General features: G+C 42.7%; 1 protein-coding gene across 5 annotated transcripts in view; it reads left to right on the forward strand.

Annotated features, from left to right (window-relative positions):
* b3galnt2 (beta-1,3-N-acetylgalactosaminyltransferase 2) overlaps positions 1-13,231 on the forward strand; it is a 37,979-nt gene that overhangs the window by 18,082 nt on the left and 6,666 nt on the right. For 4 of the 5 annotated variants that reach the window (XM_038800545.1, XM_038800548.1, XM_038800546.1 and 1 more), the window contains exons 5-10: positions 236-331; positions 3,260-3,370; positions 5,779-5,869; positions 8,076-8,259; positions 8,913-9,035; positions 11,857-12,016. In XM_038800545.1, coding sequence (XP_038656473.1) covers positions 236-331; positions 3,260-3,370; positions 5,779-5,869; positions 8,076-8,259; positions 8,913-9,035; positions 11,857-12,016 — 765 coding nt within the window. The remainder of the gene's footprint in view (positions 1-235; positions 332-3,259; positions 3,371-5,778; positions 5,870-8,075; positions 8,260-8,912; positions 9,036-11,856; positions 12,017-13,231) is intronic. The other variant, XM_038800549.1, reaches the window with a different exon arrangement.

Genomic DNA, 13,231 nt, shown 5'->3' on the forward strand with positions numbered 1-13,231 from the left:
GGTTGATGAAGAGAAATGCTCTTTGACGAAGGTTCTTCCAGATTCGAAAAGATTCCAACACCCACGGTATTTTGCTATTTTATCCTATAGTTAGCTGGCACATTGCACAGTGAGTATTGTAGGCAATAGAATGAATGAGGCAGTGCTATGTAACAATGTATTGGAACTCTAGCTTGTTGTGTCTAAACATCCGAGCAGTAGGTATTGCCATATTACTGTGTGAATGTTTTACCAGGAGGTGATTGTCAGCGCCCGCTTCAGTCCGCTCAGCTCTGGAGTACAAGTGAACCAACTGTGGTATAAACCGGTGGAAAGATTCCTTTTACCTAAGGTATGAGCGAAGGTTTAAAGATATTTTTGTTCTTTTTATGGACTGTCTACGCTGAGCAACTTTTAGAAAATCCCACCTATGTTGCATACAAAATTCCTTTGCCAAATTTTTCTTCTCTCTTTTGCCCCACTCTATTCAGGTCTTGTGATGAAATGCTCTGTTCTCTGGCTAATTAGGAAACGGGAGACTGCTTCCCAGGCCTCTGCAGAGGTCCTGTTGAACTGCCCATCAAGAAGTGGATGATGGCAACCTTGAGGACTCCCATTCATTCACCCTCTTTCCAAAGGAAAGCACCTGTTTCCTGGTGGATGACTGCCCTCCAATCCTCAAACTTAATATTTAGATGATTCTGACTGCTCTGTTGGGAATATCATTATGCGGCTCCATCGACCATCCCAACACACTTGAGTTAGAAATATAACATCAAGCGGCCAGGTGTATTAAGATTTATTTTGCTATGTTACAAAGCCAATGCTTAACCTTATCCATTTTCTTTAATTGCCTTCCCATTGCTTAACTTCCCTCCTAGATGCCTCAACCTCTCAGTACCAAGGCCGAATTGCCAATTCATAAATAACATTCCTTGTTACTGTGTGTTTGCCTTCATTGTCTCTGTCAACCTCTCTTTGGTGTTCATTGTGGTATTTATCTCTCCTTCAACCTATCATAGGGATTCTACGATTCTATCTAATCCATTCTCAATTGTTGACGAGGTCTCTGCTTCAATCACTTAATCTGATACTGAATATTACAACATCACAACCCTCTGTGCAAAACAAAATCTTCTGCTTTCTGCCCTATATTTGGCACATTTAATGTTGAATCTTATGTTCCCTTGGTTTAGACCTCGCCAGCACTAGAAATTGTATGTTTCTATCTAATTTGGCTGATGCCTTCATATTTCTATCTCTGATACTCACTTTCAAAGACATATTGGTTTGTTACATTTCTCCCTGCCTTTAATAATGCATAGTTTCTGCTCATTCTTTTGATCTTCCCCTCTCTTAAATTCTTTTACTTCCTGCATACTTCTTGGATGCTCTTTCATGGAAGGAGTGCTATACTGATGCAAATTGTCATTAAGTTGCTTGACCTGGATATACTAAAAGAGAGTTTGAACAAAATGTTTAGCAGGGGTGCACTTTTGAGCCTGTCATTCCATTATAGGCAGCAGTAATATCTTGGCATTGTTAACACTGTCCTTGATCTCATCAATGCCACTGTCATCAGTGTCAGTCTTGGGTCAATGGGTAGCCCTCTTACCCCTGAGTCAGAAGGTTGTAGATTCAAGTCATACTCCCAGAGAATGGAGTCCACAATCTAGGCAGACACTTTTATTCTATTTAGGTTGGGATATTTTATTATTTATATATATTTGTGAACAACCATGAGCTATTTAGGAAATAGTTTTGTGACATTCTCTCATCTTTGGTTTCAAATTTATTCTGCTGCCTCCCCTTGCATAGGCCTATTCATCACTGATTATGGCAATGGGATGGCTGTACTGATGCATAGCCACCACGTCAAAAAACCGACACTGACGGCATCACCTACAGTCCCTTCAAACCACATTTATTATACTGGAATGAGAGCATTCCAGCAGTTATTGCTCATCCCTAATAGCCCTTGGGAAGGAGATAGTGAACCGCCTCTTGAACCACGCTATGTGGTGAACGTACATCCACAGTGCCGTAGGGAGGGACCTCCTGTAGTTTGAACCGGTGACAATGAAGGAATAGCAATATTGTTTCAAGTCAGGATGGTGTGTGGTTTGGAAGGAAACTTGAAGTTAGATTCACTAGATAGACACCTTTTTTAAGTATGCCTGTGTTGCTCCACGTATGCTCTCCTACATTCAGCCAGGGTGGTAATGGTAGAGTGAGGAATATATTGGATCATCAGGTTATAGATTGTGAGGTTACAGATTGTGGCAGAATACAATTCTGCTGCTGCTGGTAGAACCATAGAAACGTTATGGCACAGAAAGAGGCCATTAATTCAGTTGTGTCTGTGCCACCAATCTGGACAACAAATTCCAAATGCCCACCACCCTCTGGGTGAAAAAGCTCTTCCTAATATCCCCTCTAATCCTTCTACAAACACCTTAAATCTGTGCCCCAGTAGCCTCTGCTAGGGGAAACAGGTTCTTCCTGTCTACTCTATCTAGGCCGCTCGTAATTTTATACACCTCAATCAAGTCACCCTTCAGCCTTCTCTATTCTAAGAAAACCAATCCTAGTCTACCTAGTCTTTCTTCATGGTTGGAATTTTCAAGCCTTGACAACATTGTAAACATCCTCTGTCCTCTTTCCAGAGCAATCCTGTCCTTCCTGTAATGTGGTGACCAGAACTGTACACAAAATCTCAGCTGTGACCTAACCAACGTTTATACAGTTCCAGCATTACATCCCTGCTTTTGTATTCTTTACCTTGTGTAATAAAGGAAAGCATTGCATGCCTTCTTGACCACCTTGTTCACCTGTCTTGCCATCTTCGGGGACCTGTGGACATTCATTCTCATTTCCTTTATCCTTCTATACATCTTCATGTTTATTGAGTATTCCTTCGCTTTGTTTTCCCTACCAAAAGCATCACCTCACACTTTTCTGGATTGAATTCCATTTGATTGGGCCTTTGTCTTCCCGGGGACTGGACAATGGTCACCCCGACCAGTACTGTCATGCAACTGCGATAGGTAGTTTGATGAGGACAAGTTCTAATAGGTTTCCCTCTTGTTTGCTCTCTCGCCTGCTACAGATACAGTCTAGCAGATATGTCCTTCAGCACTTTGCCAACTCAATCAGTAATGGTGCTACCGAGTAACTCTTTGAGATAGACATTGAAATTCCCCACCCAGAGTACATTATGTACAACTGCCACCCTCAGTGCTTCCTCTAAAATCTATATAGTGTTGGTTCTCTTTGACAGGGCTTTGAAGGCACCATCTCTTGGGAGAGCCAGGACCCTGAGTACCTCATTACCATGAACCTCACAGATGTCCTGCTTGACAGTGGAGGAGGCGTTCTTAGATTCTCTGCAGTAAGTCGATCCTCATGTTACAGTAAATTAGTTAGTTAGGAGTCCTTCAAAAAAGTGATTGATTGCACAAGATTCCATGCATCCTCGCCATCGGACAGAATTTGGGAAATTATTACTGTTTGAGGGGCAGTACTGAGGGAGTGCTGCACTGTTGAAGGGACATTACTGTGAGAGCACTGCATCGTAAGATGGGTAATACTGAGGGAGCACCGGATTATTGGGGACCAGTATTAAGAACATAAGAACTAGGAGCAGGAGTAGGCCATCTGGCCCCTCGAGTCTGCTCCTCCATTCAATGAGATCATGGCTGATCTTTTGTGGACTCAACTCCACTTTCTGGCCTGAACACCATAACCCTTAATCCCTTTATTCTTCAAAAAACTATCTATCTCTATCTTAAAACATTTAATGAAGGAGCCTCAACTATTTGACTTGGCAAGGAATTCCATAGATTCAAAACCCTTGGGTGAAGAAATTCCTCCTAAACTCGGTCCTAAATCTACTTCCCCTTATTTTGAGGCTATACCCCCTAGTTCTGTTTTCACCCGCCAGTGGAAACAACCTGCCCGCATCTATCCTATCTATTCCCTTCATAATTTTATATGTTTCTATAAGATCCCCCCTCATCCTTCTAAATTCCAACGAGTACAGTCCCCAGTCTACTCAACCTCTCCTCGTAATCCAACCCCTTCAGCTCTGGAATTAACCTAGTGGATCTCCTCTGCACACCCTCCAGCGCCAGTACGTCTTTTCTCAGGTAAGGAAACCAAAACTGAACACAATACTCCAGGTGTGGCCTCACTAACACCTTATACAATTGCAGCATAACCTCCCTAGACTTAAACTCCATCCCTCTAGCAATGAAGGACAAAATTCCATTTGCCTTCTTAATTACCTGTCGCACCAGTAAACCAACATTTTGCGACTCATGCACTAGCACACCCAGGCCTCTCTGCACAGCAGCATGTTTTAATATTTTATCATTTAAATAATAATCCCATTTTCTGTTATTCCTACCAAAATGGATAACTTCACTTTTGTCAACATTGTATTCCATCTGCCAGACCCTAGCCCATTCACTTAACCTATCCAAATCCCTCTGCAGACTTCCAGTATCCTCTGCACTTTTTGCTTTACCGCTCATCTTAATGTCGTCCGCAAACTTGGACACATTGCACTTGGTCCCCAACTCCAAATCATCCATGTAAATTGTGAACAATTGTGGGCCCAACACTGATCCCTGAGGGACACCACTAGCTACTGATTGCCAACCAGAGAAACACCCATTAATCCCCACTCTTTGCTTTCTATTAATTAACCAATCCTCTATCCGTGCTACTACTTTACCCTTAATGCCATGCATTGTTATCTTATGCAGCAACCTTTTGTGTGGCACCTTGTCAAAGGCTTTCTGGAAATCCAGATATACCACATCCATTGGCTCCCCATTACCTACCGCACTGGTAATGTCCTCAAACAATTCCACTAAATTAGTTAGGCACGACCTGCCCTTTATGAACCCATGCTGCGTCTGCCCAATGGGACAATTTCCATCCAGATGCCTCGCTATTTCTTCCTTGATGATAGATTCCAGCATCTTCCCTACTACTGAAGTTAAGCTCACTGGCCTATAATTACCCGCTTTCTGCCTACCTCTTTTTTTAAGCAGTAGTGTCACGTTTGCCAATTTCCAATCCGCCGGGACCACCCCAGAGTCTAGTGAATTTTGGTAAATTATCACTAGTGCATTTGCAATTTCCCTAGCCGTCTCTTTAGCACTCTGGGATGCATTTCATCAGGGCCAGGAGACTTGTCTACCTTTCGCCCCATTAGCTTGCCCATCACTACCTTCTTAGTGATAACAATCATCTCAAGGTCCTCACCTGTCATAGCCTCATTTCCATCAGTCGCTGGCATGTTATTTGTGTCTTCGACTGTGAAGACCGACCCAAAAAACCTGTTCGTTCCTCAGCCATTTCCTCATCTCCCATTATTAAATCTCCCTTCTCATCCTCTAAAGGACCAATATTTACTTAGCCACTCTTTTTTGTTTTATATATTTGTAGAAACTTTTACCATCTGTAGGGAGCGCTGCACTGTCAGTCGGACAATATTGAGAGAGCGCTGCAAAGAGAGAAGGACTGTATTGAACGAGTGTTGCACTGTCGGAGGGCCAGTACTGAGGGAGCGCTGCACTGTTGGAGGGAGTGATTTTTTTCTGCAATTAAATGCAGGAATGGGACTGTGCCATTGTGAAAGGAATGTTAACTGTGTTTAAAGCATGTAACTGGATAATGAAGCGTGTGTCTGTGTACATATGTGTGTACGTGTGTATGGGCACACTTTGTTTGGACCTGCATTTTTCCCTGTTTCAATTGCTCCTGATTCAAAGCATTGCTTGTACATAGGCTCAGCTGCAGACAGAGAAGCAGATGATTCAGGATGGATTTGGACAGAATGTGGCTGCGGTGGCTGGAGGCTTTACCTATACCATTCATGGTAGGTCAGTGAAAGACCAAACTGCAACCCTAGCAATGGATGTTAGTGTAAACTCTGTAGATTCTTAGGTTTAAAATGATGCTGCCTAAATAGTAATGCAGGAAAATGACTGGCCAGAGGGATATTGGCCCAAAGATTCAATAACTTGAGCTTTTCAAATGGGAACAGCTCTTTAGTGTAAAAATTACCACAAAGCTGTCAAATTGTTTTCAAAATCCAACTGGTTCAAGGTTGAACTAATGTTCCTTTAGGAAAGGAAATCTGCTGTTCTTACCCGGTCTGAGCCTATATCTGACTCCTGTCCCACACCAATTTGATTGACTCTTAATGCCCTCTGAAGTGGCCTAGGAAGCCAATCAAACAGAGGACAATGAAGAATGGGCAATAAATTCTGGCCTTGCTAGAAAAGGCCACATGAGAACACATTTTTAATAATACCTTCTGCTTATTATGTTGCTGTACTATATTAGTGAAGAAATCTTAACAATCCATAAAGAAAAACATAGTATATCAGTATGATTTTACAAAAAGGAAATCCTATTTGATTAATTTATTTAAGTTTTTTGTAACTAACAGAGTACATAAAGCGGAAACAGCAGACTACTGGATTTCCAAAACGATAAGGTGCCACACAACGTTAATACACAAGATAAGATCTCATGGAGTGGGAGTGGGAAATGGACAGGAAGCTGAGTAGTCACATATGGGGCATTTTCAAGTTGGCAGGCTGTGATTAGTGAAGTGCTGCAAGGATCAATGTTGGGGCCTCAGCTATTTATAATCTATATTAATGACTGAGACCAAGAGGTAGAGAGTAAAGTACCTATTTTTTTTTGATGATACAGAGCTAGGTTGGAATGCAAACTGAGGAACACTCAGAGGCTGCAAAGCGATATATTCAGGTTAAGTGAGTGAGGAACAAGGTGGCAGATGGAGTATAATGTGGGAAAGTGAAAAATGTTTCACTTTGGTTGCAGGAATAAAAAAGCTGACTATCTACTAAAAGGCGTGAAACTTGAAAATGGGGCTGTTTAGCACAGGGCTAAATCGCTGGCTTTGAAAGCAGACCAAGCAGGTCAGCAGCACGGTTCGATTCCCGTACCAGCCTCCCCGTACAGGCACCAGAATGTGGCGACTAGGGGCTTTTCACAGTAACTTAATTTGAAGCCTACTTGTGACAATAAGCGATTTTCATTTCATTTCATTTCAAATGTTGATATTCATCCTCACATCATTGAGGACCTGGGTTCGATTCCGGCCCTGGGTCGCTGTCCGTGTGGAGTTTGCACATTCTTCCCGTGTCCGCATGGGTCTCACCCCACAACCCAAAGATGTGCAGGATAGGTGGATTGGCCACGCTAAATTGCCCCTTACTTGGAAAAATAAAAAAAATTGGGTACTTTAAAATTATTTAAAAAAAGTAAATGTTGATATTCAGAGAGACCTGCGTGTACTCATACAAGGGACACAAAATTTTGACATGCAGGTAAAGCAAATAATGAAGAAAACAATTGGCATGTTGATCTTTACTGCAAGAGAATTGGAATATAGGAATATAGAAATCTGGCTACAATTGATGAGATCACAGCTTGAATACTGTGTGCAGTTTTGGTCTCCATATGAAAACGAGGATTTACTTGCATTGGAGGCAATACAACAAAGGTTCACTCCACTGGTCCCTGAGTTGACAGGGTTGTCCTTGGATGAGAGGCTGAATAAATTGGGTCAATAGATAAATGAGAGGCGATCTCGGTGAAATATTCATGATTATGAAGACGTTTGACAGGATCGATACTGAGATTGTTTCTCCTGACTGAGGAATCTAGAATAATCTAGAACATGGCGGGGGGGTGTCACAATTCGGGATGGCACCAATCATTTAGGACTGAGATGAGAAATTACTTAACTCAATATATATTTAAGGCTGAGATAGACAGAAATGTTGTCTTTCAGGGAATCAAGGAATATGATGAACAGATGGGAAAGTAAAGAGGAACATCAGCCATGATCATATTGAACAGTGGCGCAGACCCGGTGGGCTATATGGTCTTTTTCTTCTCCTAGTTCTTAAGTTCACTCTTTATAGTGTTGGACACAATAAACTCCCCCTCCTCTCCCATTATAATTGTCTGAAATTTAATAGAGAACTTGACAGCCAGGTATTGCTGCAAGCACAGATTAAGCCTGTCACTCTACTCTTTTTCAGATGGTCCTGCGCTCTTGGAAAGCCTCACCACACGGACCAAGCGGTTTGAAAGCCACAAAAATAAGCTCAGGGAAGAGGACGCTGCCTTACAAAAAGAAAGCCAAACCTATCAGGATATTGTTTTTGTAGATGTGGTAGATACATACAGAAATGTGCCACATAAATTGCTGCACTTTTATCAGTGGTAAGGAATATTCATCATTTTTTGTTCACTCTGTTAGTTCTGACTCAGTGGGTGTCGCTCTTGCCTCTTAAGACCCAATCCAGAGACCTGAGCACAAACCCCAGGTTGACACTCCCAGTGCCAGGACTGAAGGACTGCTGCACTGCTGGAGGTACTGACCTTTGGATGTGATGTTAAACCCAGGTTTCGCCTGCTCGCTCAGTGAACATAAGAGATCTCCTGACACCATTTGAAAAAAGAGTAGAAGATTTCTTCTGGTATCTTAACCCATATTTATTCCTCAACTAACACCTACAAACAGAATATCTGGTCAATTATCAAATGGCTGTTTGAGGGAGCTTTCTTTTCACAATTGGCTACGGTATTCATTATAACAGGGATCACACTTAAAACAAAATGTACTTCATTGACTGTGAAGGACTTCAGGACATCCTGAGCTCATGAAAGGCACTATAGAAATGCAAGTCTTTCTTTTTAGTTACAGAGGGGATTGTGGTCTGGAGTCACAGAGATGTTTTTTTGGGGGGTAACTAAGCATTTAAGGTTTGGAGGAAATAGCACCCATTTTCTGAATCTCCCTTGACCATACACATCTACTGGAAAGGTTTTTTAAAATAATTTCATGAATTCCAATTCTTTTACCTCACAAACAGGTCTGTGGAGTCGGCGAGCTTCAAATTGCTACTGAAAACAGACGATGATTGTTACGTCGATGTGGAGGCAGTACTAGAGAGAGCAGGAGACAGGCTGGGAGCTCCCAAAGTGTGGTGGGGAAAGTCAGTATCTGTGTTCATTTATAAAAGCAGTCATTAAAAAGGATATGTTTGCAGGGCTACGTGGCAATAAACATGGGGTGGGAGTCTATTCAAGTAGTTCTTTCAAAGAGCAAGCAAGGGAATGACGGACCGAGTGGCCTTCTTCTGTGGTGGATAATTTTGCTGTCTGATTTGGTTTGACTCTGCATAGCTGTTATTGAGGATATGGCTATAAGCATGCTAAAGTTACTGCATTTTATATTTGTTTATTTACATAATGGAAAATGTACCTGTTAAGCCACCTTTTCTGACCAGAAGCTTTTGGGACCAATCATTATATTTTTTTGACCTAAGCTAATGTCACATTCCTTTAATTCAGATTTTTCCTTGCTTTATAGCCAGTTAATTTGATCTCCCTCCTCTGCACCCTTCTCCCAATGCTGGCCACTCATTCTTTCTTAGCTGCGTATTAACCTCCATCTTCTTTGTCTGTTTCTGATTTATTTCCCCTGCTATTACTCCTTAGTTTAAATGGTTTCAAATTCAAATCCAAAGAGCTTGACAGACCTCCATACCAAATGCCTGAGGACCTCCTGGAGTGTGTTTACTGAGGCTTTGAAAAATATCAGTGGAAAACTAATCTAAAAGGATGTGATATATTAGCCATTTAATACAAAGTATGTGGTGCGTTAGAGTGAAATTGATAAGTTAATGTATGAAATAGAAACCATTAACCCTGGAAGCACTGAGCAAGTCGGACGGCATCTGGAAAGAGAGGCAGGGTTAATGTTTCAGCTCAATGACCCTTTTTCAGAACTGGACGATGCTAAAAGTTTAGCATCTTTAAGTCAGGGTTTTTCAAAGTGCACATCACGACCTGTGAGTCGGTTCTGGGTAGGGTGTTGGGATGGTCTTGGGGCGATCGGTTGCGGCTTTCCCGTGGTGGTCCCAATTGCGGAAGAAGCGCCCAATGGCCGCTACTGCCATTTTTATTGAGAATGGCAGCCACTGCCATCTTTAAATTAAAATAAAAGAGGCACATACATTTGACGTCAAGCACCTGGTGTGTACATGCTTTTGATGCTAAATCACAGAGAAGAGCTTCTTCCATTTTCTAGCTGCTAGCAAGCAAGGCAAGAGGACTGTGAAGACGGATAGTTTTGTTACAAGTAAGAGACTGCCAGAGACACAAATAGACAGTGCACCTATTAGTCAGGATCTCATAACTGGGGGAGCTGTTCAGAAAAGTCCAGGGCAGGACAGAGCAGTGCTAGAGTTAGCTTTGTACAGAACTCCAGGGCCTCTGGTTAACAGCTGACAAAGAAGAAATTTAACTCGGGAACAAAGCAGTATAAAGATGATTTCTTGTCAATTGACAAAAAACCCATGTGTGTATATGCAGGGAAGTACTGGCAAATGAGAGGAAAAGTTTCAGATTTTGAAAGAGAAGTGGTGTGTGAAAAGTTCCTCTTGAGGTTGACACCCCAGAGTTAATTATTAACTTACAGCTGACTCCAAATGAAAAGATTATGCTGCAGTAGCTGACCTGTGATACCACATTATAAACATGCCAAAAGTCCATAAGGCTGTCAGCATTCTGGAGCATCTCCCAGGAGTATCTAGTGCTGAGTGAAACAAGCATTTTGTTGCTATTGCCCTTCACGACGACCTTCCGTTCTCACAAAGATGAAGATGGCACAAAGTAACCTGATATGCGCATTACTCTCTCCTTCTGTGAACCTGATTGGAGTGAGATTGTGAGGACCAAGCAGTCTCCTCTTTCGCATTAAAGGTAAGTAAACATGGCGTGGTGTGACCTGACTACCTAAACCCATTTGCCAGCATTTGGCCCATATCCTTGAATGTTATGATGTGCCAAGTGCTCATCCAGATACTTTTTAATGGATATGAGGCAACCCACCTCTACCACCCTCCCAGGCGGTGAATTCCTGACCGTCACCACCCTCTGAGTAAAAAAGGTTTTCCTCAAATCCCTCATAAACCCCCTGACCTTGAACTTGTGTCCCCTCGTAACTGACCCTTCAACTGAGGGGAATAGCTGCTCCCTATCCACCCTGTCCATGCCCCTCATAATCTTGTACACCTCGATCAGGCCTTCACTCAGTCTTCTCTGTTCCAGCGAAAACAACTTAAGCCTCTCTTCATAACTTAAATATTTCATCCCAGGCAACATCCTGCTGATCACCTCTGCACCTTGTCCAGTGCAATCACATCCTTCCTATAATGAGGCGACCAGAATTGAACGGAGTACTCCAGCTGTGGGTCCCGAAGTTCGGCCATTTGGCAAAAGTGGGTCCCGGGACACAAATTTTGAAAATCACTATTTCAAGCAGGTACAGGGGAAGGAGGAAAGAACAATAGGGTAGGACTGTGATAGGGTGAAAGGCAGAGGGGATCAAAAAGCAGAAGAGACGAGTGCAAGGAAAAAACTGTTGATAATAGAAGATTGGTCAAGGGGAGATTTAAATGATTACAGCATGTCCAAGAAGGAGGGATGATTAAGATCTAAAGTTATTTAATCCATATGTTGAGGCTCAAAGGCTTGTGAAGTGCCTAAGTAGAATGACTAGGTGCTGTTATATAAGCTTGTGTTTTGCTTAATAGTTATTCATCAGAAGCATCTTTCCATTTACAAGAGGTCATTGACTTGAAATGTTAACTTTGTTTTTCCTCACCACAGATGCTGCTTGACCTGCTGAGTATTTCCAGCATTCTCTGTTTCTATTTCACATTTACAGCATCCACACTACATAACGCTGATGTTTATTTGTTTATTCAGAAAAGCCCACCGCTCATTCATTTTCCCAATTGATGTCTCCAGTTTCAGGCAGAATTGGGCAGTAGATAGCAGTGGAAAGTGGATGGAGCTGGAATACCCAAGTCTGGTCTATCCCGATTTTGCCTGTGGTTCCGGTTATGTCGTCTCTCACAGCCTGATTCAGTGGCTGGCAGAAAACACTAAAACGCTAAAAGTCTATCAGGTATTGGGCATCTTCCGATTTTAACTGTGTTATGGAAATAGTGGTTGTAAAATATTCACGTAGTAACATTTTTTGTCTTCACAATTTCGAAGGAAGTTCAGCTATTAGTTGAGTGTTCTGGCTCTAATGCAGTTGACTAATCATAGCAATCAATCTCTGTTAGTGTACAATATACCCAGACAAGAGATGAAGAAAACATCAGTGCTAGAAATCTTTATGAACCAAAGTCACCTGGTCCTCTAAGCATGCAACGTGAGGAATAGGAGAAGCTGGGTGAAGCAGTAAACTCCACCTTCCCACACTGTGCCCAAAGGGAGTAGGATTCATTGGATAGCTCTTTTTAAAAAAAATACCTGGTATGTTATGAAGAGAGGCTGATCGCTGACTGGATGGCAAGGTGGGATTTTGCTGGAGACTAGTCCATTTTTCTGAATCACTAGGTGGCATTGTTACTGGAGGCTGTTACTAACATGTGACTGGAAACCCAGAAACCTCATGTGGAGAGAAGAACGAAGAGGAACATGTGTAGATAAAGGAGCAGGTGTACTTCCCGATGTTTTTACCACTGACTGTCATTGGTGGAATTCTATAAGGAGTTCCTGATGGACCTGCACCACATCTCTTGGGGGCTTTTAATGAGGCATTGGAGAAGGGGGTGCTGCCGGAGACGATGACGCAGGCAGCCATCACATTAATGCCGAAAAAGGGGAAGGACCCGTTGGAATGTGGGTTATATAGGCCCATATCGCTGTTAAATACAGACGTGAAAGCGCTGACAAAGTTGGTGGCAGAAAGGATGGAAGGTTATATCCCGGGGTGTTTGCGGAGGACCAAACAGGCTTCGTAAAGGTTAGGCAGATTTCTAGTAATATAAGGCGGCTGTTAAACGTAATCATGACGCCATCAAGAGCCCAGGTGCCACAGGTACTGGTGCCCATGGACGCAGAGAAGGCATTCGACTTGGTGGAGTGGCAGTACCTGTTTGAGGACCTGGGACGGTTCGGGTTTGGGCTGAAGTTTGTGGCATGGGTGCACCTGTTATATGTGGCACTGATGGCGAGTGTGCGGACCAATGATATGGATTCACGGAACTTTGAACTGTACAGGGGAAAGAGGTAGGGGTGTCCGCTGTTGCCGCTGCTGTTTGCGCTGGCTATAGAGCCTCTGGCAATGGATCTTAGGGGTCAACAGAGTGATGAGGGATTACAAGGGACA

The sequence above is a fragment of the Scyliorhinus canicula genome, chromosome 6 (genome assembly GCF_902713615.1).
Source record: "Scyliorhinus canicula chromosome 6, sScyCan1.1, whole genome shotgun sequence".
Taxonomy (NCBI): Eukaryota; Metazoa; Chordata; class Chondrichthyes; order Carcharhiniformes; family Scyliorhinidae; genus Scyliorhinus; species Scyliorhinus canicula.